The sequence below is a fragment of the Acanthisitta chloris genome, unplaced genomic scaffold (genome assembly GCF_000695815.1).
Source record: "Acanthisitta chloris isolate BGI_N310 unplaced genomic scaffold, ASM69581v1 scaffold9096, whole genome shotgun sequence".
In the NCBI taxonomy this organism is placed as follows: Eukaryota; Metazoa; Chordata; class Aves; order Passeriformes; family Acanthisittidae; genus Acanthisitta; species Acanthisitta chloris.
The window spans coordinates 26,423-51,727 of NW_008680032.1; the positions used below are offsets into that span (position 1 = coordinate 26,423).

Sequence of the window (25,305 nt, forward strand, 5' to 3'; positions counted from 1 at the left end):
TGCTCATGCTGGCATGAATGAATGATGGTAATGGTAGTTTGGGAAGGAGCTCAAAAGAGCCTTGGGTGATTATACAACCAAATATATCAATAAATGCTCTCCCCAGTCAGGCTGAATAAGGTCTGGAAGATAATATTATTTCTGCAAACATTTGTTTATCAATGTTATTGTGGGGGTGGTTTTGTGTCGATGCTGCAGCTGTGGTGGGTGATCAGAATGTTGAATTTCTCTTTTTATGACCAGGGAAATAATCTTATGGGGTTGATCTTCTCATGGCAAGTGGATTTTATTCATATTAAAGATTTCTGAGTCTTGTACTATTTACAAACCTGGAGAAGTATGACAACTTGTTCACAAGATTCACTGGGCAGAGGAACCCAAGGATGGAATGTGGCATAAGACTGAAATGATTTTTCAGTGCTCATGTTGTTCTTTTTCTAAGCAAGAACTAAATACCAAGTAGACAATTATAATTTTCAGGGGGTGAACTGCAACTCCATGTTACAATATGTTTTTGATCTCCAAGAAAGGCAAGAACAGCCAAACACCAATTGGAGTTGGCAGATTCCCATGCATAGGAGATGTAAAACTGGTGCAGAGAAGGCTTAGAAACCATGGGTGTGGAGGGAGGAGAATGTGGTGAAGGCTGAGAATAATCTTACAGATAGCTGAAATGGTGCCTGAGAGTCCTCTCACTTCCAGGGAAGAGGAAGTCTTTTATTAGTCATGGACTCACAGGCTGGTTTGGGTTGGAAGGACCTTAAAGCTCATGTCATTCCATCCCCTGCAGTGGGCAGGGACACCTTCCACCAGCCCAGGTTGCTCCAAGCCCCATCCAACCTGACCTGGAACACTCCCAGGGATGGAGCAGCCACAGCAGCTCTGGGATAATGAGTGAAGAGATGATTTGGGATAATTACTGAATTTAGAGATTGGGGTCTGAGGTAACACCCAAGCAGAAAGCAGGAGTTGAATTTCTAGGTGTACAGTGCCATTCCATGCTGGAATACTGGGGTGTAGTGAAGTGAAAGTATCAAAGACAGTACCTGTATGTAAGAGCAGTACAAGATCCAAGCTCTGTAATGACTTTGGAATTGCTTTCAGCAAGTTCCCTGCAATTGCAGGGGTTTGAAGAACTGGGGCTGTTGCAAATGCCACTTGCTCTGGAGATCTGAATGGCTCCTTGGGAAAAGGGGTTTGGAAAAGGTCTCTGTGTGGCCTCTGCTTTGTCGAAAAGACAAAGTCACAGTTTGGAAGGGAAAAAACCTCCCTGAGGATGTGTTTAATGTTAAAATTTAATTCCCTCTTCTACAAATTTACAAATTTCATCTTTTCTGAAAGGCTTGGGAGCCCCTTGGAGCACAGTTAATTTTATACACTCATCTATCACAGAAATTGTGGCAAAGGATGTTGGACAGTTTGAGTGTTTTTCTTCTTGGTGCAAATTAAACTCAGTCTGGTGGTGACTGGCTGAGGGGAAAGGTTTTATTTTAACAGCTGAAACTTAACCTGCTCTCAGGATGAGGAAGGTAAATTACAGAGCCAAAAACCTGTGATAAAAAGCTGGTAATAGGGGAGAGAAATGAAACAGGAGATCTTATACAGCCCTTTGGGGAACCTGAAGGGGATTTGTTTCTCCGTAAGTGTATGGAGAAAGATGACTTTTTTTTTTTCCTTCTATATAATTAGTTTAAAATATGATGGCATAACAAAACATCTCTGGCACCTGAGCAGAAAACAAAGACTGCAGCTTGCCAGTGTAGGTGCCTTAAATTTGCCTGTGCAGTTTTGATGCAGAGCAGTTGGTGCTGGTTGAACTCTGGGCTGGTCTCACCTCTCTGGATTAATAACAGGTTTTTGAGCTCTAGATGTTCTGGCTGGCTGGACTGTCCATTTCATGCATGTGGAGCCTTTCAAGAAGCCATTCGTGGTGGAAGTAGGGTCAGAGTTGTATGTTTGAACTAGTTTTGTACTGGGGCAGCAGTGCACACACCCCTGGGCACCTGCCCAGCTCTGGGGCAGCAGTGCACACACCCCTGGGCACCTGCCCAGCTCTGGGGCAGCAGTGCACACACCCCTGGGCACCTGCCCAGCTCTGGGGCAGCAATGCACACAGAATCACAGAATCATTTAGGTTGGAAAAGGCCTCCAAGATCGTAAAGTCAAACCTGTGACCCATCACCACATTGTCAACTAGACCAGAGCACTGGGTGCCATGTCCATGGATGGTGACTCTACCACCTCCCTGGACAGCTTCTTCCAAGTCCTGATAGCCCCTTCCAGGAAGAAATTCCTCCTGATGTCTAACCTGAACCTCCCTTGGCACAGCTTGGGGCTGTTTCCTCTTGTTTTCTGGGAGAAGAGACTGACCCCCACCTGGCTCCAACATCCTTTCAGGGAGTTGTAGAGTGTGAGCAGGTCGCCCTGAGCCTCCTTTTTTTTCCAGGCTAAACACTCCCAAACACCTGGGCACCTGCCCAGCTCAGCCCTTGCGCAGAGCATTCCATGTGTTCATTTTTTGAGTCTGAGCCCTTAGTTCTGTAAGGAAGAACTGCTTGTGTTGGAATCTGCTGTTGACATAAGCTCTGGGACAAAAATCAATCCAACTAAAAACCCATCAAAGCCCCCAAGCTCTAAATAACCTAAATAGGGATAAGGTGATACATTATTTAATTTTTTTTCTACTAGCAAATTAAAAATGCAAAGTCATGGTCACTTTGATTCTAAGTGTGAGTTGCAGTTAGGAGAAATTTTTCTGTTGGTATTTTAACGTTAGTAATTACAATTACTATAGTGACAATCTTTTTTTTTTTTTTTTTTTTTCTCACAACTGATCTGTGGATTTTTAACCCCAAAAACATTGCTTACTGCTAGAACTCCCCAAACACAGCACCAGGCTGTTCCTAAGCAATTAGATGTTGTAGCTCAAGCCTGAGCCATCTCTCCTGGCAGGATCACTCATTAGCCATGGGAAGATATTTCACCAGGAAGTTTGATTTCTGCATTTGCAAACAATACAAGAGCTGGTGGCAGGTCCAGGGCTCTGGGATGAGGCAGGTAGGAATTTGGGGAGCAGCAGTTTCCTTTCTGAACCTGGGGTGGTTTTTATGGTCTCAGGTTCTCCTCATAAAGGAGAATCATAGAATTTTAGGGGCTAGGATGGAGCTTAGAGCTCATCCAGCCCCAACCCCCTGCCCTGGGCAGGGACACCTCCCACCAGAGCAGGTTGCTCAAGGCTTTAGCCAACCTGGCTGTGTGAACACTTGAAGGTGTTTCAGGGTGGCATTGAGTAAAGAAGAAAGAGCAGTAGAGAAGTGAGTTTTCCTGCCTCTTAGCTGGTTTTATCCCCATTCAAGATGATGGATGAAAAGCTCTCAGTGTTGTTGTGATGCTGTTTGCTGTATTCCTCTGGTAGTTGTTCTGGTAGGTGTTAAAAGCAGCTTGTTCCCTCCCTCTGGAGATGCTTTGTGTTTGAGAGCTGCAAAAGCATCATAGAATCATCCTAAGATCATCAAGTCCAACCATTAACCTGTTACTGCTGTAACCACTAAACCATATTCTCCAGTGCCAGATCCAGACTCTTTTAAACACCTCCAGGGATGGTGACTCCACCACCTCCCTGGGCAATATCCCAGTGTCTGAACATCCTCACCGGGAAAACATTTCTCCTAACATCTAATCTGAATCTCCAACAGAACGTCCTCTTATCCCAGTGTCTGGGGCTGTGGGTTCTGGTTCTGTGAGAAGCTTTGCCTGTCCCAGGGCAGAGTGTGTGTCCCAGAGCTCTGGGCTGAGTTGATGCTCGTGGCTGCTGCTGTGCCCCAGTGAGCCAGGCCCAGCCAGCGCTGTGCTCCGGAGCTGTGAGTGTGCCAGCCTGGTTCCTGGCATTGTTCAGCCTCTCCGTGCTGACATTTGGGTGTTGCACCGTGCAGTGAAGTGTCATTAATGCCTTGGCTCTGTACTCTTTCAGGTAGAGGCACTGACCCACCAGCCCAGAGCCACCACCGTGCACGCGGTCAGGGACTCGGAGCTCGCCAAGCTCCCGGAGGGAGCTCTGATATCCATCAAACGCAAATTCCCACAGGTAAGGAGATTTCAAGTGCTTTTTTCTCTGTCTCAAAGGATGCTGAGTGGCTCAGCCTCTTTGGTAGCCCTGAGTCCTCTGGGTTTTCTATGTGATTGATGCACACTGAGAAAACGTTGTGCTCTCCTTGTCTGCCTGAGTGGATCCATCCCAGACTTCCATCAGCTTCTCTTCCAGTCAGTCACAGCAGGTTTTGTTGCAGGGCTGGTTTGTGGATCTGGAGGAAGTTACGCTAACTGCAGGACCTGCATGTTTGGCTAAGTGGAAATCACTTAGTGCTACTGATTGTAAAGTGAAGTTTGACTTCTCAAATCACTTTATTCATCCTCCTCACTGGGCCCAAAGTCAGCACTTGGCTCTATGTCCCTTTATTTCCAGAGCTTTGATATTTGGGGGTTGGATTGCCTTTTCCTGCCATTTTAGGCTGTCAGTCCTCATTCTGAACTGCCAGATCTGTCTGTGTCCTGAAGACTGTAATCGCTCCCTTTGAATCCACTGGCTCATCCATCTTCTTTAATTCACTTGACATTATCCCTCTCCCCTGCAAATCTGGAGCCTGACGGACTTGAAATGTAATTCTTTTGTCCTAAGTGCATTGGGGACGTTATGCTAAGCACTAAATCATGGCACTGGCCTTAAAGGCAATTCTTTAATGCTGTTATTTCAAGTTATTTCTCATTTTCCTTTCTGTGTCTTTAAGGCATGGATTATTTTTACCAGATTTCTTAAAAAAGCTTTTGCAAAAATAATCCTAATTAAAATACTTGTATTCTTTTGCTTTCCTGGAACCTAAAATAGCTCTTTAAATTTGTTTTAACTGTAAAATACAAAGCTTGTATTCATGCATTTTCCTGTTAGCCAAATTGTGGGGTTTGGCTGTATTATTGCCAGGATAATTTCATCATTGCAGTAAGTGTTCAGAAGTTATGTCAATGAAAAATAATCTTCCTGAAGCTTTCCCTAGGAGCATAATTTTTGCTGAAGGGTTTCTGAACTTCTCTTGGGGGTTGTTAAGGCAGTTCTGATCTCTGGAGCTCTCTTGACTTCTGAGTCTTTTCTTCTCTATTTAATGTAAGATTTCCTGCCCAGGTGTATGAACTGGGAGCAGTGTCTGACACTGCACAGAACTAGCCACAAACAACTCTGGAGTTGCCCTTTGAGCTATCACTCTGCTTGGGATTGATCAAGAAGTGAGGAAATGAGCCAGGGAGAATTCAGGCCACCTTTCTGCTTGTGTAGTGGATGATTTTATCTGTTACTAGTAGACATGCAGACTAAATTACCAACATCACACACTGGTTTGGATTGGGAGGGGCCTTGAAGTCCATCTAGTCCTGCCCCCTGCCATGGACTGAGTCACCTTCCACTAGCCCAGGTTGCTCCAAGCCCTGTCCAACCTGGCCTAAACATTCAGCAGTGCCTTGAACACTGCTCTGCACAAAGGCTGAGTTCTAATTCTGCCTTTTTATCTGGGGCAGGAATTTATTTCAGTGTCTCTTTTCTCTCTCTTCCCTTTTCCCATTCTGCCAGCTGGCAGTGTTGTTGTCCCCTGAAGAGAGCTCTCTGTGGAGCTGTGAATCTCTTTGCTTTGCAGTTAAAGTTGAGCTTGAGTGTTACATTTATAGTACAACTCAAAACATTTATTTGTAATAGAATTCAAATAGCTTCTCTTGTCGGAGTGTAGCCTGTCAGCCTCAAATTCCTGACCTTTTTCAGTATGGAACTGGTTTTCTCTAGACTTGCATATAGTCTGGAAAATTAGTAGCAATGAGCCAAAATGCTAAAATAGATCATTTAAGGAAATGTGTTGCAAAAAAGGTTGTTAGAAAAAACCATTTGTGCTCCTGTTTGAGGTCTCCAAGTTCTAAATAGATGTTAAAGTGGTATAAAAAATGTGAGAACTTAGATTTTTTTTTTCTATGTGATTATTTTAGAAGCAGCACTAGAAATAGAAAGAGGAGCATACAAGACTTCATGTAGGTGATTTATGCAGTTAATGCCTTCAGACTGTCTTAAGAACTTAAGATAAAATATTCTTACATGATTTCAGAGCCCTTCTGTCTTCTCTTTTTGTCTGTTAGGTCCATCATAGAATGGATTGGGTTGGAAGGGTTTATCTAGTTCCACCCCCTGCCCTGGGCAGGGACACCTTCCACTAGCCCAGGTTGCTCCAAGCCCTGTCCAACCTGGCCTGGAACACTCCCAGGGATGGAGCAGCCACAGCTGCTCTGGGCAACCTGTGCCAGTGTCTCACCACCCTCACAGGGAACAATTCCTTCCCAATATCCCATCTATCCCTGCCCTCTGGCAGTGGGAAGCCATTCCCCTTGTCTTGTGACTGCAAGCCCTTGTAAATAGTCTCTTCTCCATCTTACCTGTAGCTCCTTCAGGTACTGGAAGACTGCAGTTAGGTCACCCCAAAGCTTCTCTTCTCCAAGCTGAACAAGCCAGTTCTCTCAGCCTTTCCTCGCAGCAGAGCTGCTCCAGCCCTCTGATCATCTTGGTGCCTCCCCTGAACTTGCTCTGGCAGTTGATGTCCTTGCTGTGCTGGGCCCCAGAGCTGGAGGCAGCTCTGCAGGTGAAGTCTCACCTGAGCAGAGGGGCAGAATCCCCTCCCACCTGCTGCCTACACTGTGGGGATGCAGAGAAGAGAGAAAGGACAGAAGAAAGAGAGAACTGAAGTGGTGGAGCAAAACTGTATGGTAGAAAGTTTGGAGTGAAGTAGAACATACAAAATCAACTTTAAAGGAGTTCACTGGAGAGAGGTGTTTGAGCTGGAAACTAATTAATTATGCCCAGAGGAATGAGGCTGAGTAGCTGTTTCGTAGCAAAAGCATCCAGGCATTAGAGGATCCAATGCTGTCCATGCCTGGACAGTGTCATGCACTTGCAAAAAAAAAAATAATCTGTGTTAACAGAAGGCTTTTGGAGTGAGAAAATCCTGACATTCCCCTGATGCTGATAAAGCTTCTGCACCAGCCTGTGGCAGCATGTTTGAGGGCAGAGCAGAGCAGAGAGTCTGGAGGAAAAAAAGGCAGCTGACTGCTGGTTAGGAATGCTAACCTGTGCAGGCAAGAAGTCTGTGAAAAGTTAAGACAAGACATGGTAGCTATTTTAAGTTGTCTTCTGCGAGAAAGGACCAAAGTGGCTCACCACATTGGACCAGAGCAGCTGGGATTGCACTGAACTGGCAGCAGTTGGGTAGTGAGAAAAAGCTGATTCTACTCCCCAGAAAGGCTTGAAGATTATTACTTGTTTTTATAACCTCTTTAAAAATTATGTTGGAGGTAATGCTTAGTGCTGAGCAGAGGGATGGGCCAAATGAATTCTCTGTCTTATTTTCTTGCCTGTTATTCTGGTGGAGTGATTTATACACAAGGTTATGATGTTGTTTTCCCCATCCAAGCAGAAGTAATAAAGTAATGAAGGGATAGCAGGTGCAATAGTTCCCAAATAATTGACTAGATAGCAAGAGCTGGCTGGTGATTCAGCAGTGTGCTGGAGGATTTCCCTCCTGGTCCTCTGCAAAGCAGAAAACCACTGATTAGGGAGAAAAAAAGCAACTCTCTCCATCAAACCCGTGTTCCTCCACTGCCTGGTGAGGGTAGACATGAGTCTCACTTGGTGAGTAATGATCAAACACTGGTGTTGGTCCCCTGAGCCAGGTGAAATGCTCTCTTAGTTCACAGGAATCTCACGCCAGGGAGAACTGCTCTTGTTTTGGTGTTCCTCTTGGCAGTTTCTGTAGAGCCTAAATAGTGTGTGTACTAACAGCCAAGCACCAGACAGCTCCTGAGCTTGAGTTGCCCTTTCAGTTAGTTACCCTTGAGCTTTACTAGAATCATAGAATCACACAATGTCTTGAAGGGACCCACAAATATCATCAGTCCAACCCCTGTCCCTGCACAGGACACCCCAACAATGCACCCTGTGCCTGAGAGCATTGGCCAAACACTCCTGGAGCTCTGTCAGCCTTGGGGCTGTGCCCACTGCCCTGGGGAGCTGTTCAGTGCCCAAACACCTCTGGGGGAAGAACCTTCCCCTAATATCCAACCTCACCCTCCCCTGACACAGCTCCAGCTGTTCCCAGTCCTGTCACTGGTCCCAGAGGGCAGAGCTGAGAGCTGCGCTGCCCCTGCCCCTCGGGAGGAAGTTGCAGACAGTTCCTCTCCAGGATGAAGAACTCTTTCATTCTAGGAGTCAGTGTGGGGACTTCATCCTGCAGACTTTTCACCAGTCATGCTGTGTTTGTAGATGATCCAGAAGGAGTTCCACTCTGGAATGCATTGTAAGAAAATACTGCCTAATGGGTAAGAAAACTGTAAAACTTGGGTGGTGCTTGCCAGTGAGAACAATGTGACAGTTCCTCTCCAGGATGAAGAACTCTTTCATTCTAGGAGTCAGTGTGGGGACTTCATCCTGCAGACTTTTCACCAGTCATGCTGTGTTTGTAGATGATCCAGAAGGAGTTCCACTCTGGAATGCATTGTAAGAAAATACTGCCTAATGGGTAAGAAAACTGTAAAACTTGGGTGGTGCTTGCCAGTGAGAACAATGTGAAATGAGGGAAATCATGCTCTGTTAGTCTGGGCAGTGATTCCAGTTCCTTTGAGCTGTGATGTACAGTCTGGAAAAATGGCATGGCTCATCCTTGGGGATGCTCCATATGTTTGTCCTCTGTTTTGTCTTCTCTCCTGGGCAGCTGCTTTGGTCCTGGGAGAGGCAGGATGCTGGCCTGCTGGGGTCTTTGCTGTGACCCACTTTAGCTCCTGTTATTCTGAGGGCTGAAACAGATGGGTGAGCATGGGGAGTCTGATCTCAGCTAAAAATAACAGCCAAAATTTCAGAGTTATGTGCCCAGAGATGACAGATGTTGACTTCTAGATCCTGCTCAGTCTGCAGAAGTCAAATCTACATTGTCTAGCTTCCCAGAAAAGCATCCCAACTTGAGCCATTCTGGATATGGCATCCTAGACATCCCTAATGGAAAGTTGTCCATGGTGCCAAACCTCTCATTTATTTTCTTCTCCTGATGCCACAGCTCTCCTGCACAGCCATCAGGGCACTCCGCCAGGTACAGCATTTGCTCTCTGACAGCCTCTGTGCTCACTGCTGGTGCCACTCGAAGCTTTCCAGCCTTGCAGGAGTGAAAGGGAATTGATTCTTTCTATTTTCATCCCTTGCCTTCAGTTCTGGAAAGTAGGACAGAGAAGCAGCTCACGATTTCTGGCACCACAAAGCAGCGTCGAAGCAGTAGCGAGAGCACAGAATCTGTGAACAGATTACAGATCTGTTCTAACATCACTGCAGAGCTTGGATCACATTTCCTAGATTAGCTTTGCCTCTCCTGAGCTGAGATAATTTTTAGAAGTCTAACTTGAAATTTAGACCTGCTGGAGCTGATGGAAATTGTGCTGAGAAACTGCTTGGGAGCTGTGGGGGCTGAACTGTGAGACAACCTTTGGCATGCTGGAAACGCATGTGGAAGAAGAGAGATTTTCTGCATCTTTCTTTTCATTCCCTAAGTCTGCCCTTGGGGTTTAAATATATTCAGAACCCATCAGCCATCTCCAGCTGGGGCTCTGCTATCTTTATATGTGTGTTTTAACCTTTCTGAAGTGGCTGGAGCCTTCCCCAGGATTATCTCCCTCACGGAGTGAGCTCAGTAATGTGCCCTCTTCAAACTGCTCCCCTCAGGCATTGGGGATATTGTGCGTCATTACTTGAGCTTGATGTGGCACTGGGGAATAGGTCAGGAGAGGCCACACTTCGAGATTTTTCTGTATTTGTGCACCTGGTCTGTTAAAATAAGTATTCCTTGAGTGTAGGAGAAGAAGGATGTGCAAAGGAGAGCAGGAAAATGATCAGTGGATGCTTGGGCACCAGGTATCGCCGCAGCGAGGGCTAATCAGAGCAGCGAAGCCACAATGACATTTTTCTTCCAAGACACAATTGATCCCAAGTCTTAGAAGCTCAAACAGCTCCAGGATAAAGCTTCAGATCTTCTATGTGCTGTAGCTGCATTTATAAAGGTGCCAGGAATTGTTGTCAGGAGCATTTGAGATTTGCTTTGTCACAGCGCGGCTCGAGCTGTCGGAAGTTTCAATTGGAGACCTCTCGCTAAGCTCCTGATTCTGGGACAAGGGAGTGTTTATCTGATCTTGGGCCATAGAAAGCTTCAATAACACCCTGGTTTTATTCAAGCTGAGAATCTAATTTACCTCTCCACCTCCCTTGTCCCTTAAAAGAGCTGGTTGAGAACAATCTCAGCTCCTGGAAAAAGCTGCCCAGAGCTGAACCTGCTAGTCTGGGAGTTTGTGTAGGTAAAATGGCTGTTAGCACTATTTTACCCCAATTACTTTTCCTTTGTAGGACAGAAGCCCTTAGCAGCCCTGTTTTCTGTGCCAGCTCGTTCACAGTGGGTCCATGTGTGGCACAAAGCCCTTTTACATGTCCTGTAGCTAAATCACATCTGGATGTGAAGGTCTGTAATACCTTGCTGTGAAGGCATCAATAAATTGTTACTTCATATATTTAATTTCTTCTCTCTGGTGGCCAGTGACCTGTGTCAGGTTTAGGATGGATGATAGGAAAAGGTTCTTCCCCCTGGGGATGGAGCACTTCAGGGATGGAGCAGCCACAGCTTCTCTGGGCAACTTGTGCCAGTGCCTCAGCACCCTCACAGGGGAGAATTTCTTCCCAATATCCCATCTATCCCTGCCCTCTGGCAGTGTGAACCCATTCCCCCTTGTCCTGTCCTTCCAGGCCCTTGTAAATAGTCTCTTCTCCATCTTTCCTCTAGGCCCCTTCAGGTACTAAATTCCTCTAAATCACAAGTTAGCTAAGCTGGGAACAAGCTTAGTTTGGAACAGTTGTTATCTATCAGCAGATAGTCAATTTGCCAGGCAATCTGCAGTATTCACAGAGTGAAATAAATATCTATAGGGAAGTATTTTAGAAGTGAATTCTCATGAAAATCACTTTCAAAAGGGCTTTTGTAATTCTTGAGTTTCACAGTTGAATAGGAACAAAAGCTCTACCCAGAACTCAGCCTTGGAAAATTAGCTGGGGGTGGGTAATAGTTTGAAATATTTAAAAAGATTATAGAAAATACAGCAGTTCAGAGTGACCATAACCTCTTGGAGTGGGAATTGCAGTGGTTGTGGAGCAGGTGGTGCTCAGGATAACACCTCAGCCCTGAGATGGATGGAGCAGAAAGCTCTGTTTCTGCACCAGTGCTGACAGGTGAGGTGGAGCTGAAACCCTGCCTGGCCTTGTCATTGAAAGACCTTGTTTTGAACCTGGAATTAATCATCCTAAAGTAAGGAAATCCACTCCCATTGGCATGTGGTGTTTAGTCTTTGCCCTGCCATGAAGGCAGAGGCTGCAGGTTTGTAGAGTAATTTAACATTAGTTAAACAGAGGGAAAAATTAATGGTTTCTTGGAACCTTCTCTGTAGCAGATGCAGAAACAGTGTCATGTTCAATAGGAAGGAGCTGGGGGTTTGGGGATGCTGAGAGAGCTCGAGTGGGTCTTATTGGGATGGAGTTGATTCAGTCAGGAAGACAATATGTGTGTAGGTATGTGGGGTGGGGAGTGGTAAGCTGGGTCAGAGAGGTGGAATTGTGCTGAGGAATGTGCTCTCCAGTACCATTTGAGAAAGAGAAATACATGTTATCCTGTTTTGCCCTCATGAAGGTGTTCTGGGGAATTCATCTGAGTAAGAAAAGTGGGTACAGGAGGAGAAGGAGGAAGGAGTGATTTCCCTTGCAAAATGTGTGTGTCAGCTGAATGTGCTGGTCTAGGCCAGGGTTATGGATTTGCAGTTGCAGTGGTGTCTGTGAGAGGAGGAGAGGTTTGGGGACATTTGGAGAACAGTCCTGGTGCATTTGGAGCCCCAAGTAACTTTTGAGATGGAGATTTACTCAGTTTTTTGACCTGTAAGGTCAGTTTTCTTCCTTCTGGCCTGAAAACTCTTTTGCAGAGTTTGCAGAGAACTTTTGGAGTGTGGGGGTTTGTCTGCTTTGGGGATATTTTGATAGTTTCATAGGATGTTAAGGGGTTGGAATGGACCTGTGACAGTCCCCTGCCCTGGGCAGGGACACCTCCCACCAGAGCAGGTTGCTCAAGGCTTTAGCCAACCTGGCTGTGAACACTGCCAGGCTTGGGGCAGCCACAGCCTCCCTGGGCAACCTGGGACAGTGTCTCACCACCCTCACAGGGAGAACTTCTGCCTGAGATCTCATATAAATTTTCCATTTCAATTTATCTCCATCAGTCCTTGACCTGTCACTACAACTCCTTCAGTCATCTTCCCAGCCCAGACAGTCTCCATGGTTCCAGAGCCCCAGCTCACACCATGAGCCCCTGTGGTGTATATTTAGGTGCTGGCAAAGCCCTGTGACCTCTCTGAGTCACTCCACAGCCTCAGTTGGGAGCAGTGGATGAGAAGGTGCTCCTTGTCACCAGGACAGGTGTCACCTGTCAGCTGACAGCTCTGTGCACACCTGACCTTGCAGCAGAAGGGTCTGACCCACAGCTCTGCTGCTCATTATTGGTCACAGTGATTAACTGTCACTAACTGAGCCGGATGCACTCGCTGCTACTGTAGTTGTCTAATCATGAGGAAGGATTAATTCAACTTCCTCCCAAACTCAACCAAGCTCAGCTCTATCCCTAGCACGAGGGATCCATAAGTTACATTGACTTTGCAGGCAATTAGTGATCCTTCCCTGATTTAGAAACCTCCTGGTGTTCTTTGATCCATCTGAGCTCCAACTCGCTGCCTTCTTGCAGTGCAGATTTTTCTTCAAAGCTTATATTTAAACCACCTGATCCTGTGCCAGCAGATTGGGCTGTGACTGTGGAGAGCAGGGAACGTGCCTGCAGGGCTGGGTGGATGGGTGCTAGGAGGACTGTAAAATCCAGGCTGTGCTGGAGGGATGAGCACACCAGACACTTCCGACTGTGGATGCTGCTGAGCCCTGGGTAGGGTGACACCATGGAAATGAGATGATTTTGCTGGTACAGATGTCTGGGAAGTGTTCTGTGCTTTTTTGGCGCTGTGCTTGGGAAAGACTGGTGTTCCCATGGAAGAGGGGGGTAGAAGGAAAAGCAGTGCCTGGTCTGTGCCTGACTCAGCTGTGTATGGGCAGTTCTGGGGACTGCACTGCCAGAGGATGGAAACTCAGTGTTTCTTGCAGCTCAGTCCAGCTTTCCCAGCAGTGCTGCCAGAGTTGGTCTTCCCCCTCTGCCCGAACCCTCACTGCCAATTCCCAGAGCTTGTGTAGAATCTCAGAATTATTAAGGTTGGAAAACCCCTCCAAAATAATCGAGTCCAGCCATCAGCACAGCATCACCATGTTCACCACTAAAACGTGTCCCCAGGTGCCACATTGACATATGTTTTTGGACACCTCTAGTGGTGGTGATTCCACCACTGCCCTGGACAGCTGTGCCAATGTTTAGCAACCCTTTTGGTGAGGGAATTTTCCCTAATATGCAGTCTAAACCTCCCCTGGCACAGCTTGAGGCTGCTTCTTGTTGTTACTTGTTATCTGAGAGAAGAGGTGAAGCACCTTGAATTTCCTACAAGTATAGCTAAACAGGCAAGATGAGAATAGGTGACTGCTGAATCACAGCCCAGATGTCTGTGCTGCAGTACCTGTCCAGTTACCTGCCCTTCTGCCTCCATCTCCTCTTGGAATAACTGTTTTCTTTCAACCCCTGTCAGAAACCTCCTAGCCCAAGGGCTAATTCCTTCTTGCTTCCTCCTCCTCCCTCCCCAGGCTAACCCAGCCCCTTCCATGTCACCCCAGGTCCTCTCCCAGATCCCTTGGCTTACTTGTGGTTGTCCCTTGGGCTGCATCGAGCTGTGCTGTTCCTGCAGCTGGTGGGGTGAGAATAAAGGTGCTTGGAGACCTGAAGGATGATATTTCCCTGTTTTCTGTTCTCCCCAGTTGTCCTTAACTTGGTGGCCATGCAGTGAGGGCTGTGGACCAGTCATTGAAGGTTGGCTCTGTTGTTGGTGGAGGGATGGGATATTCATTGACTTGTCCCTCAGACAGATGGACAAGTCACTTTGAAAGGAAAACATTGCCTTTTTGTGAAGGAATATCTACTGCACGTAATATAAAACTCCAAAGAAATTTCAGGCCAGCTCTTAGCTCCGATCCCAAATTGATGTTCCTTCGACGTTGCCATGACTGCACCAGAGTGACTCATCCCGTTATGGTTAGCAGCTTTGCTTGTCTTACAAAGTCACTGGGGAAATAATTTCCCCTATCTATACATACCAAGGCTGTAAGGTTTGCTCTAGCAAACAAGACAAATAATATTTCCCAGTAATAGGAGCAGCCAGCTGGAAAATGAGACCAATAGGTTCTATTCTTAGTCCCATCATTAACCTTGGACATATTTTGTAACTTAGCTGCAGCTCTCCTTAGCTGCCTGTAAAGCAGAAAAAGTTATAAATACAGGAGATGGTTTTAGTAAGTAATTAAAATTCTGATGCTTAAGTGCTTCAGAAGTGTAAAATGTTCATAGCACGTCCCAAAACTGCTGAAGGAGAAGTCCTGCTGTGCTGATACAGGTTGGTAGATGAACAGTGAGCTGGGTATAGTGACCATGCTTGAGGGGCAGGTTATCTCCCTTAGGGAGGGCAATCAGTCTCATCATCTTTATTAGGAGTTCTCTCTTTACTGCATAATGAATCCCAGAACTGCAGATCTTAGAGGTGTTGACATGGTAAAGAGTCATGTGGTGATCTTCAGCATCTATTATATTATGGACAAAAGGAGACATTGCAGATCCTGCCTGAGATTCCAGGATGAGGAGGGAGGCTGAGAGCTTGCCTGCTGTTGGGATCTGCTGTCGTTCCAGCATCACTCACTGGTGGCAGGGGGTTGTGCTGCATCAGTGCTCTTGGTGGGGTGGGTATGGGCAATGTGTGTCTGCTGGTGGTGAAGGTAAGAGGATATTTAATGAAGTTGTTCTTGGGTCACTGAGGAGAGGCTCGATGTGGAATCTTTAGGAACTTGCAGTTATGGGGCAGAATTGGCACAGGTTGCCCAGAGCAGCTTTGGTTCCTTGGAGAACTCTTTAAGGCCAGGTTGGATGAGGCTGTGGTCAAACTGATCTGGTTGAAGATGTTTCTGCTCACTGCAGGGGGTTGGACTAGATGGGCTTTAAAGGTCCCTTCAACCCAAACCATTCTATGAAATTCCTGAAATAACCTTGTTTAGCTCTTAGTCTCTGCTCTACCACGAGTCTCTCTGTGTCAGAAGCTTCCTGTTTGCTCTCTTCCCTTCCTCTACAGACACTTAGTATGTTAAGGGGTTGGAATGGAGCTTAGAGATCATCCAGCCCCAACCCCTGCCCTGGGCAGGGACACCTCCCACCAGAGCAGGTTGCTCAAGGCTTTAGCCAACCTGGCTGTGAACACTGCCAGGGTTGGGGCAGCCACAGCCTCCCTGGGCAACCTGGGACAGTGTCTCACCACCCTCACTGGGAAAACTTCCTGATACCTCATCTAAATTTCCCTCTTTCACTTAAACTCTGTTGGTGCTTATTAAAGCTGCAGTGTCATAATCCAGGGCAATTCATTGCATTGGGTTCTGTTTTTAAAGCAGCACACTGAAGTGGTTCATGCTGACCTGGCTTGGTGCTTACATGGTCTTTTATTTGCCAGATGCACCCTGAGGTGCCTGTGCCTGTGGGCACAGTGTGTCTCTCAGTGCCCAGGATCCCATGCAGCCACGTTCTGCATGGTTCACTGGTTAAGAGTTTGGGGAACTTTTGCTGTGGTGTTTTTTTGTTGGTTTTTTTATGTCCTCCTGAGTTATTTTGACCTTGAATTATTTGCGTTGGGTTTTTTATGTCCTCGTGAGTTATTTTGACCTTGAATTATTTGCCTGGGGGAGAGCATCTAATGATTGCTCTATTAATTCTTAATGCATTTAAGTAACGCTTTGCCTTGTTTGGTAGAAGTTCTGTGCAGAGTTCGCAGAATAAATGCTGCATTTTCCAGGTCTGACATTTCTTGATATTGCAGTTATTAGTCTTCTTGTCAGGCATTGTTGATTGTTCATGTTGGAGAAGCTTGTCAGTCTGGAGATACACTTGGCTGTTGGAATATTGATGGATATCAGTGTAAATCCTGTTGGAAAACATCTGTCCCATCAAAAGTGCCACACAAACAGGATTTGAGGGGGAAAGCAATTTCCTAGGTAGTTTGTTCTGCTTCTGCAGGTGTTTAGAGTGTGTATTTATCCCTTTTATTCAAGATGTTTTAAATTGGTTCCTGAAAATCATTCCCTGGGACCAGCTGGAACCAGGATTTTGTGGGGAGATCTGTTTGAGCACAGGCTTGAACCTTTGTGAGCCTTTTAGCACCTACAAAATGTGGAGGTGCAGCAGCCACTGAGGAGTAAGGGTTACTTAGAGGTGCAGGTGGACTGCAGAGAGAAATGAGGAGAACTGAAAGTGCAATTCCACATGATTCCCCAGATAATTGGATTTTTTTCCTTTTGTTCCCAAAGCAGGTTAAATATTGCCTTTTCTGGGGTTGGTTTGTTTTCTTGTTTTTCCAAATTAAAGTAAAATAAGGTAAAAGAAATCAAGACAAATGATCAGTCACCATAGGTTACAGCCAGGAAAGAAGCTCTGGCTACAAAACCTTCTCCCTGTGTGGTTCAGCTCAAGAGAATATCTTTAAAAAGTTTGGAATTCTCCCTGTGGATGCTCTACTTTCAGTACATTCTGCCTGAAGGTTTGTTTCTCTTTTTTTCTCTCTCTCCCATTACCAGGTTGTGACTAGACTTATTCACTTGCTGGGTGAGAAGATTCTTGGCAGTCTGCAGCAGGGAGGTAAGACTCATTCCTGGACTATTCCCATTGATGCTGGGGCTTCCTTGGAGCCAGACTTACATCCTTAAATATGGAAACAGAGAGCACATACTTGGAAAGAGAATTTGTTGCTAAATTTTGGCCTGGAGGAGAGAAGCTCCAGGGAGACCTTAAAGCACCTTTCAGTGCCTAAAAGGGATTCCAAGAGAGCTGTAGAGGGAGTGGCCTACACTGCCTCCAACTCTGGGTCCCCAACAGCAGAGGGATGTAGAGATGCTGGAAAACATCCCAGGAAGGCTACAGAGATGATCCAAGGGCTGGAGCACCTCTGCTATGAAGCCAGGCTGGGAGAGCTGGGGGGGTTCAGTCGGGGGGGGAGAATCCAGGGAGACCTTAAAGCACCTTTCAGTGCCTAAAAGGGATTCCAAGAGAGCTGTAGAGGGACTTTGGACAAGGGCCTGGAGGGACAGGACAAGGGGAATGGTTCACACTGCCATAGGGCAGGGGTAGATGGGATGTTGGGAAGGAATTCTCCCCCGTGAGGGTGGTGAGACACTGGCACAGGTTGCCCAGAGCAGCTGTGGCTGCTCCATCCCTGGGAGTGTTCCAGGCCAGGTTGGATGGGGCTTGGAGCAACCTGAGCTGGTGGAAGGTGTCCTTGCCCTTAGCAGGGGGTTGAACTGGGTGGTCATTAAGGTCCCTTCCCAGCCAAACCAGTCTGAGATTCTGTGATCTGTAGTAGCTATTGGCACAAGTGGATGGTGAGTTTATTATGTATGTGTATACTTGTTTTTGGCAGAGCCTGGTTAGCTAAGTGTGGGGATGGAACCATTTGCAATTGAGCTGGGAAAGTGCTGCTGCCTGTGCACTGAATTTTCCATGGAATTTCTTGCAAGCGCAATGCAAGAGGAGCATTTGCAGCAGCAGCTGGAATGGGCTGGAATCAGAAAGCCATTCTGGGGGACTTTAATCAGAAAGCCATACTGAGTGGCATCTGCATATAGACTGACTTAATGTGTCTGTATTTGCATTATTTCCGTGAGTTGTCTGGGAGGAAATGCTCTGCTCTGGGTTGGTTCTGGAGCTCTGTGTATGTGGCAGCACCAACACAAAGTCTATTTGCTGATTGAAGGGAGTAGGAGGAAATGTTCCCAATCTTCTTGAGCAGCTTTTAAAAGAAAACAGGCACACATTAGCTGCTGAGGGTGTTGTGGGGTCTTTGCTGCTGAGGGTTGTTTGGGTTTTGATTGGCTGAGGGGGTTAATTTCTATTATTGTTGGGTTTGCAATATTCCAAAGAGACTCAAAATGAGGTCACCAACTCTTTTGTTTTGGAGAGTCTTGGGGAGGGAATCTTAAAGTCTCTCTGCCTTTACACCCTCAGCTTTCTGCACACAATCAGTTGTGTCTGAATGCCTGGTGATAATTGTTCTTCCACTTCTGTGCCTGCTGAAATGCCTCTCAGGCCTAGAGCAGAGTCTGTACTGCTTGGGAAATAGGGCAAAGTGGAGAAAATGGGAGAGAAATTAGTGAGAGCAACAGGAGTTCAATCAGAGATTCACCATTGAAGATCTGAGGAGGGAAGGGCTGGTGCAGATAAAGGAGTTGTGCTGTGATGTGTAACTTGTTTGAACCCACAAATATCTTCTTGAAGATCACCAAAAAGAGCAGAAAAGCTATTTAATGTTCTGTGCAGAGCTGGTTTAGAAGACTTGAAATGAATAACTCAATTGCTGAATATATCTGAAAGAAAAGTTTACCTGATATCTCTTTGTGTCCTGCAGTGAACTATCACTCTGGCACAGAGCCTTTGAATGGCTTTTCATAGGGGCTATCAAGTGTTTCCATATGCCCAGCTCTGCAGTTCAGCTGCAGTGGGACATCTTGGGCCTTTGCTGGGTGAAGTGAGATAGACAGGATGTCAGATCTGAACTTAGACAAGTTTATTGTGTGCTTGGAACTGAGTTGACAGACATTAGCAGCAGAGTGAGACTGGCTGAGAGTTTTTAGTGAAAGAGGAAAGAAATAGCAATCAGAATAAGAACAGTTTGTAGAACATCCCCATCATTGACCTGTTCCTGCTCTAAGCTATCTGGGACGATCTTGGTCTTTGTCACATGCATCACACATTTCTGCCAAAAGCTGCTTTCCTCTGCCCACACTCTCTGTCCTTACTCAGTTACCAAATGATATTGGGGATACTTCCCAGTTACTTGGCAGCTACTTCAGAGCTTCCATATTTTAGTACTCCCAAGCCCATATCTTGGGAGAGAAGTGAAAATTAGGTGGAGATGCACATTCCCTATAGGAACTTCGGAAATAGGTAATGACTTCCTTGCTTAGGAATGCCATAAAAAGGAATGTTAATTTTTGGAATATTGTAATCCTGACAACGGGTTTTGGGTTTTCTTAGTTAAACTAATTCCTCTCATGGGCTAAACCATTCCCTGTTCCAAAGCTGTGGCTGTTCAAAGTGGTTCAAAGTGCCTTTTGTCTTTGTCTTCCCAGGTCAGCTAAGTGCCCAGTGCATTTATAAACTATTCCTAGCATTAACATTGCCTAGCTTTTACCCACAGTATATCAGCAGCCAAAAATGATGGAAATTAATCTTCATACTCTTACAAGTGAACTGCCTGGGAACTCTTCTTTCATGTGCTGTGGAGGATGTCACATTTCTCTGGGGTTAAGCAATTCACTGACACTTTCCTTCCTGCCCAAAGGTGACATTTCATTGTTTACAGCCTGGCTTTGACTGATGGCAAGTGTTTGTTTTTGAAACAGGTCATCCTCTTGGATTACACAGCTCCAGCAGCAAGTGGGATGCAGGAAATCCTGCCAGCAACCTCTCCACTGTGGCAATCATGCCAGTGTCTGAAGAGGTGCCACTGACAGCCTTCACTCTGGAGCTCAAGCATGCTCTCAGTGCTGTGGGTAAGTGTTTCCAGTGCTGCATCACAGCAAAGAAATGCTGTGGAGGTATGGGCAGGCGACTGTCAGCACTCAGAGGTGGGTCATGCTGCATTAGGTGGGTAGAAGCACATGGAGGTGATCTAAGGTCTGGAGAGAAGGTTTAAGAGAGACTGCACTGTGGCCTTTCAGTACCTTAAGGGGTTGATAAAAAGGAGGGAGAGGGACATTTCATACAGGCAGATGGTGACAGGACAAGGGGGAATGGCTTCAGACTGACAGAGTAAGGTTGAGATAAGATATTAGGATGGAATTCTTCTCTGTGAGGGTGCTGAGGCACTGGCACAGGTTGCCCAGAGAAGCTGTGGCTGCTCCATTGATACCATCCTTGGAAGTGTTCCAGGCCAGGTTGGACAGGGTTTGGAGCAACCTGGGCTAGTAAGTGGCATCTCTGCCTGTGGCAGAGGGTTAGGACTAGGTGATCTTTAAGGTTCCTTCCAACACAAACTACTCTGTGATTCTGCAGCAGTGTTCAGGGTCAGCCTTTTCCATGACCTCTTCTTCTCTTCCCATCCCTAACATCCATTTAATGTTAGTGGAAAACTCTGTGCCCTTAATGACTCAGAAATATTCTCCAGCCTGTCTGGCCCTTCATCTTGGCTGCCCTCAGCACTCTTGAGGCTGCAGGCACTCCAGGAAACACATCCCACAGCAGCACACTGTTCCTGTGGCACATGTCTGGAGTCTGATTCTCTCCAGCTCACGTGTGAGAGTCTTTCAGGCCTCCTGAGTTGCACAGCTTCATCCAGCAAAGGGTTTTTTAGGCAGTTTCACTGTGTTGTGATAGCACAGTGAGTGGTAAACATAAGTCTTGATGGAAGAGGCTTGTGGAGGAGATCCAGATTGGCATTGGAAGTCCAGAGTTTAGTCTGAAATCCTCGTGTCCTTTGTTGCCAGCTTGTTTGTTTGTCTCATGTTCACAAACCCATGTATTCAGCTCACAGTTGAGTCATTACTTGTTTTATCCATTGGTGAAGTTGCTTGTGCAAATGCCAGTTGCTCACAAACCCACATATTTAATTCACAATTCAGTTCAGGTTCATTACTACAGTTTAGCATTTCCTGAGCATCCTCTTCTCATCCTTGTACACTGTCACATATCTCAAGTGAATCTCCTGTAGTCCTTTGCATCATTGTCTGCTCTCTCATGGCTTATTATTTTCAGAAGTGCAGGTTTTGTGATGCTTGAGGTGTACCCACTCACATTTATTGGTGATTTCCATTCTGACCCTAATGGGACTGGAACTGGCACTTGTTGTTCTGCTTAGAAATCTTCTGGATGAGCAGAAAGCTGTTGGTGCTTGACCCCTTTAACCTTCTGAGATCTGAATGTGTGTGCAGCTTACAGTGATGTGTTAGAGTGAGTTGTGGGTGTTTGAAGATTTCTCTTATTTTGAGATGACAGAAAAACATCTATCTATATATATATTTTTTATATCCATAGCAGAGCCCAGATCTCTCTGTGTTGCTAATGGGGACTTCTTAGGGCTCATTGCCAGCTTGTTTTGATGTGTGACAGCACTAGAAGCTTGTAAATAACACAAACAGAAACTTAAGTAGGTAGATGAACTATTCAGAACCAAAACAACCATTTCAGCAATGTGCCAAATGAGGGTTTGTTAGGATCCTTCGGCCTTTCTTCCTTCAGCTTTCTTTTCTTTGCCGAATGAGTCTGTGTAGTGCTTGGCAGCTCTGCATGGTACTGTACACCCTTGGCATCTGAAGTTCTTGCCAGAACAGAGCAGACAGACGGCTGCAGTGGGAAGAGGAGAGTGTTGTGGGAAAACACAGCTAGGCAGATGGTCCCAGACACAGCTGCAGGCCCCGCTCTGGTCTGCACAGCGCTGTGCTGACACAGCCTCACCATGTCCCTGGCACCAGGTGACCTCTGCAGAGCTGCGCTGGGACTGTTTGCAGGCTGGAGTTTTTGTATCTCTTCACTTAGCAGTAATAGCATTGTCTTGTTTTTTCTTGGATTTTAAATCCCTTTGGAGTTTTCTTCTTCATACTCTGGCTGTAAATTGTTTGGGTGCTCCTCTGTCAACCACATGCAGATGGTGCTTTGCTGTCAGGGAAGGGGCTGAGCTTTTGGAATGATTTTTTGCTGCTGACTTTTTGCATCAAGGAATGAAATGAGGAGTAAATTCAGTATTGTGAAGTGAAATTTCAATTTGGTTTTACTGTGTCTTGGTGTTCACCTGATGGTTAGAGCTGTGTCCATTTGACATGGTGCCCAGAGCAACTGTGGCTGCTCCATCCCTGGGAGTGTTCCAGGCCAGGTTGGATGGGGCTTGGAGCAACCTGGGCTGGCGGTAGGTGTCCCTGCCCACTCCAGGGGATGGAATGACATGAGCTTTAAGGTCCTTCCAACCCAAACCAGTGTGGGATTCCATGTTTCTGTGTGGAAGGGTTTGCACTGGTGCCTTGGTGAGCAGCTGGGGAGGTGGAGCTTTGTGCTGCTGCCACCTGAGCACTTACCTGAGCTTCCAACTGTTAGATGGCTAATTAGCACTTGAGGGTTGGGTGTGAGCTGTGATTAGACCTGCATCATATTTATGGAAATGGAGGTGTTAGTTAATGTGCTTGAGAAGGCTTAATTGAAAATCTTCTCTTCGAGTCTCAAGTATGTGCTGCTAGATCTGCAAATAAAGGGTTTGGCTGTGTAGGTTTACTGCTATTCACGTGTTTTTGGTGTTTATTGTGTTGTTGTTTTCTGTAACCAACTGGTTTTTAATTGTAAATTGTAATCAGATGTTGCCATTTAACACTTGGCTTAACATTTGATCCATGTGTAACTTTTGATCCATATCATTTCATTGCTCTAGGCTTGAAATATGTTCCAGGGCAGTGGAGGGCAGCTTCAGTGTGTGTGGGGAAAGCAGCTGGTTTTAGCTTTCTTTGGCAACTTCATGTGTTGTTTTAGAAAATTCCTTCCCCTTCCTGTTAATATTAACTTAGCTGAATATTGCACTGATGCCTCAAATTCTTTGCTGCAGGTTGGAGACAAGAGGATAGGAGGAATTAGGAAGATGCAGACAGGAATACTGATCATTGCAGGAATCATCATGAGGTATCAGATGTTGCAGCTAAGGCATGGACACCTCCCACTAGCCCAGGTTGCTCCAAGTCCCATCCAGCCTGGCCTGGGACACTTCTGGGGACAGAGCATCCACACTTCTCTGGGCAACCTGTGCCAGTGCCTCAGCACCTCACAGGGGAGAATTCCTTCCCAGTATCCCATCTGTCCCTGCCCTCTGGCAGTGGGAAGCCATTCCCTGTGTCCTGTCCCTCCAGGCCCTTGTCAATAGTCTCTTTCCACCTTTCCTTTAAGCCCTTTTAGGCACAGGAAGGCCACAATTGGGTCACCCCAAAGCTTCTCTTCTCCATGCTGAACAATCCCAGTTCTCTCAGCCTTGCCTCAGAGCAGAGCTGTTCCATCCCTCTAATCATCTTGGTGCCTCCTCTGGACTTGCTCCAACAGCTCCATGTCCTTCCTGTGCTGGAGACCCAGAGCTGGATGCAGTACTGTAAGCAGAGTGATAAAAGGTGGATGGTGAAGGAGTTACTTAGTACCTGGCAGCAAAAACTGAGCATGAAGCTGCCTTCATCCTGAGACAGGTATAAACTGAGCATGAAGCTGCCTTCATCCTGAGACAGGTATAAACTGAGCATGGAGCTGAGACAGGTATAGACATAAACATGCTCTGAGCATTGCAGGCAGAGCAGGAAATGTCCTACAGAGCACAGTGACCCAACAGTGACCCAGAGGCTGCATCTCTGCTGCCTCGTTGCTGCATGCTCCATGTGAAAGGCCTTTCTTTGAGTCATTGGCTCTCCAAAGAAAGAGGCTGTGGAATATCCAAATTCCAGAAAGCAGGAACAGTTTTCCACCTCTGGCCTGGAGTGCCATGGAGCTGGGCAGGGTGTACTGCTGTGCACTTCATGCTGATGAATTCTGGTCAGTGCTCATGATGACTATCTTTATTATTAATATTTCTCCTCTTAATCCTGGTGGAGCTGAGAAAATCTTTTTATTAAAAGTTGTTCTGCAGTATTCAGATTTCTCAAAAGCATTTGCCTATCTATTTTTTTGTTCTTTCACTGAGACCAGCTAAAAGACACCACATGGCTGTATGAATTCTGCTTTTCTGTGGGAGCCCTCTGATCACATAGAATTCCAAACTGAAGTAGAGAGGGATTCAAATCCAACATATGTGTCTCTCTCCTTCCTTTCTGCCCTTTAAATTTAAGCTTTCTTTTCAGTTCTAAAAATGCATAATGTATTGGAGAGCTCACTGAAATATCTTTGCTAATAATTTAGTGGAGTTTTTAACTGTAGTTCTGCCTGAATTTCCTTTCTTGACACACAGATTAGATGTGAAGTGTTCACTGTGATGCCTGGACCTTTGCCACAACTTGGTGGGGTTTTCTGGGCAAGATCTTCTGACATCCAGCTCATTTATCAGTTCTCTTTGACACATCATTTTATAGACTTTTATTAGACCAAAAGTAAATTTTCTTTTGATGGAGTCTGGGCAAGTAAGTTTGAGCTGCTAGAATGTTTCCACGGTGCATTTTGTACTGGACATTTCTTTTGGTGTGTGTTTTTCAGGTGAGGTGGATTTGTAATCATTTCTGAGCCTTAGAGATCTCACCTTGCCCTCTGGGCCTCTGATTTCTCTAGGCAACTCTTGGACCATGTTTTATTAGATTTAGAACTAGGACATATGTATTCCCACTCCTGCATACCTTAGAAAATTAATGTTATGTGGAGAAAAATAACCTCAGTGAGTACCATGCTCATCCTTGGAAGGACAGGAAGGGTTTGTGTCTCCTTTGATGCTCATGTCGTCTCAGTGGGGCAGGAGCTGAACTTGGAAGCCACAGAGCTGCCACAGCCCTTGTCTTCAGTGCCCTTTATTCTTAGAAGAGAAAATGCACCAGACTCTGGTGTTTTCCAGCTTTTCTTTCCTCCTCACTTCTCTTTCATGGAATTGTAGCTCTGTGCTGATAAACAGATGGCTGTGGAGTGTGGATTGAGATGCTCCATGAGGTTTCCTCGTGAATCACGATCCCCTGTGCTGTGGGATAAGGCTGCAGCCCCAAAGTTCTCTCAACTGAAGCACATAAAAGCTGGGATTTGGAGCATTCACAATCCCAGGGAGTTGTTTGCTGAGAGAAGAATCCCTAGAGACTGTTGAAAGTTACCACCTCAGGCTTGAGAAATCCATGAACTGCAGATTGCTGGAGGCTCAGAGAATGTCATCAGGCTTTCCTTGCTCTCATACAGCAATCTGCTGCTGGCTGCTGCCAGAGACACACTCTTGGGCTTGGATAAATATTTAATGTTACCTCATATCACCTCTCCTGTGCTCTTAACTTGGAGCTGATCACCCCACATCTCATCC

The 25,305-nt window shown here is 46.1% G+C and overlaps 1 protein-coding gene across 1 annotated transcript in view; it reads left to right on the plus strand.

Annotated features, from left to right (window-relative positions):
• LOC103804935 (patatin-like phospholipase domain-containing protein 7) overlaps nucleotides 1–25,305 on the plus strand; it is a gene marked incomplete at its 5' end in the record, with an annotated part of 108,325 nt that overhangs the window by 25,457 nt on the left and 57,563 nt on the right. The window contains 3 exons of the mRNA XM_009077569.1: nucleotides 3,971–4,084; nucleotides 16,892–16,952; nucleotides 19,712–19,861. Of these exons, the coding sequence (XP_009075817.1) occupies nucleotides 3,971–4,084; nucleotides 16,892–16,952; nucleotides 19,712–19,861 (325 nt within the window). The remainder of the gene's footprint in view (nucleotides 1–3,970; nucleotides 4,085–16,891; nucleotides 16,953–19,711; nucleotides 19,862–25,305) is intronic.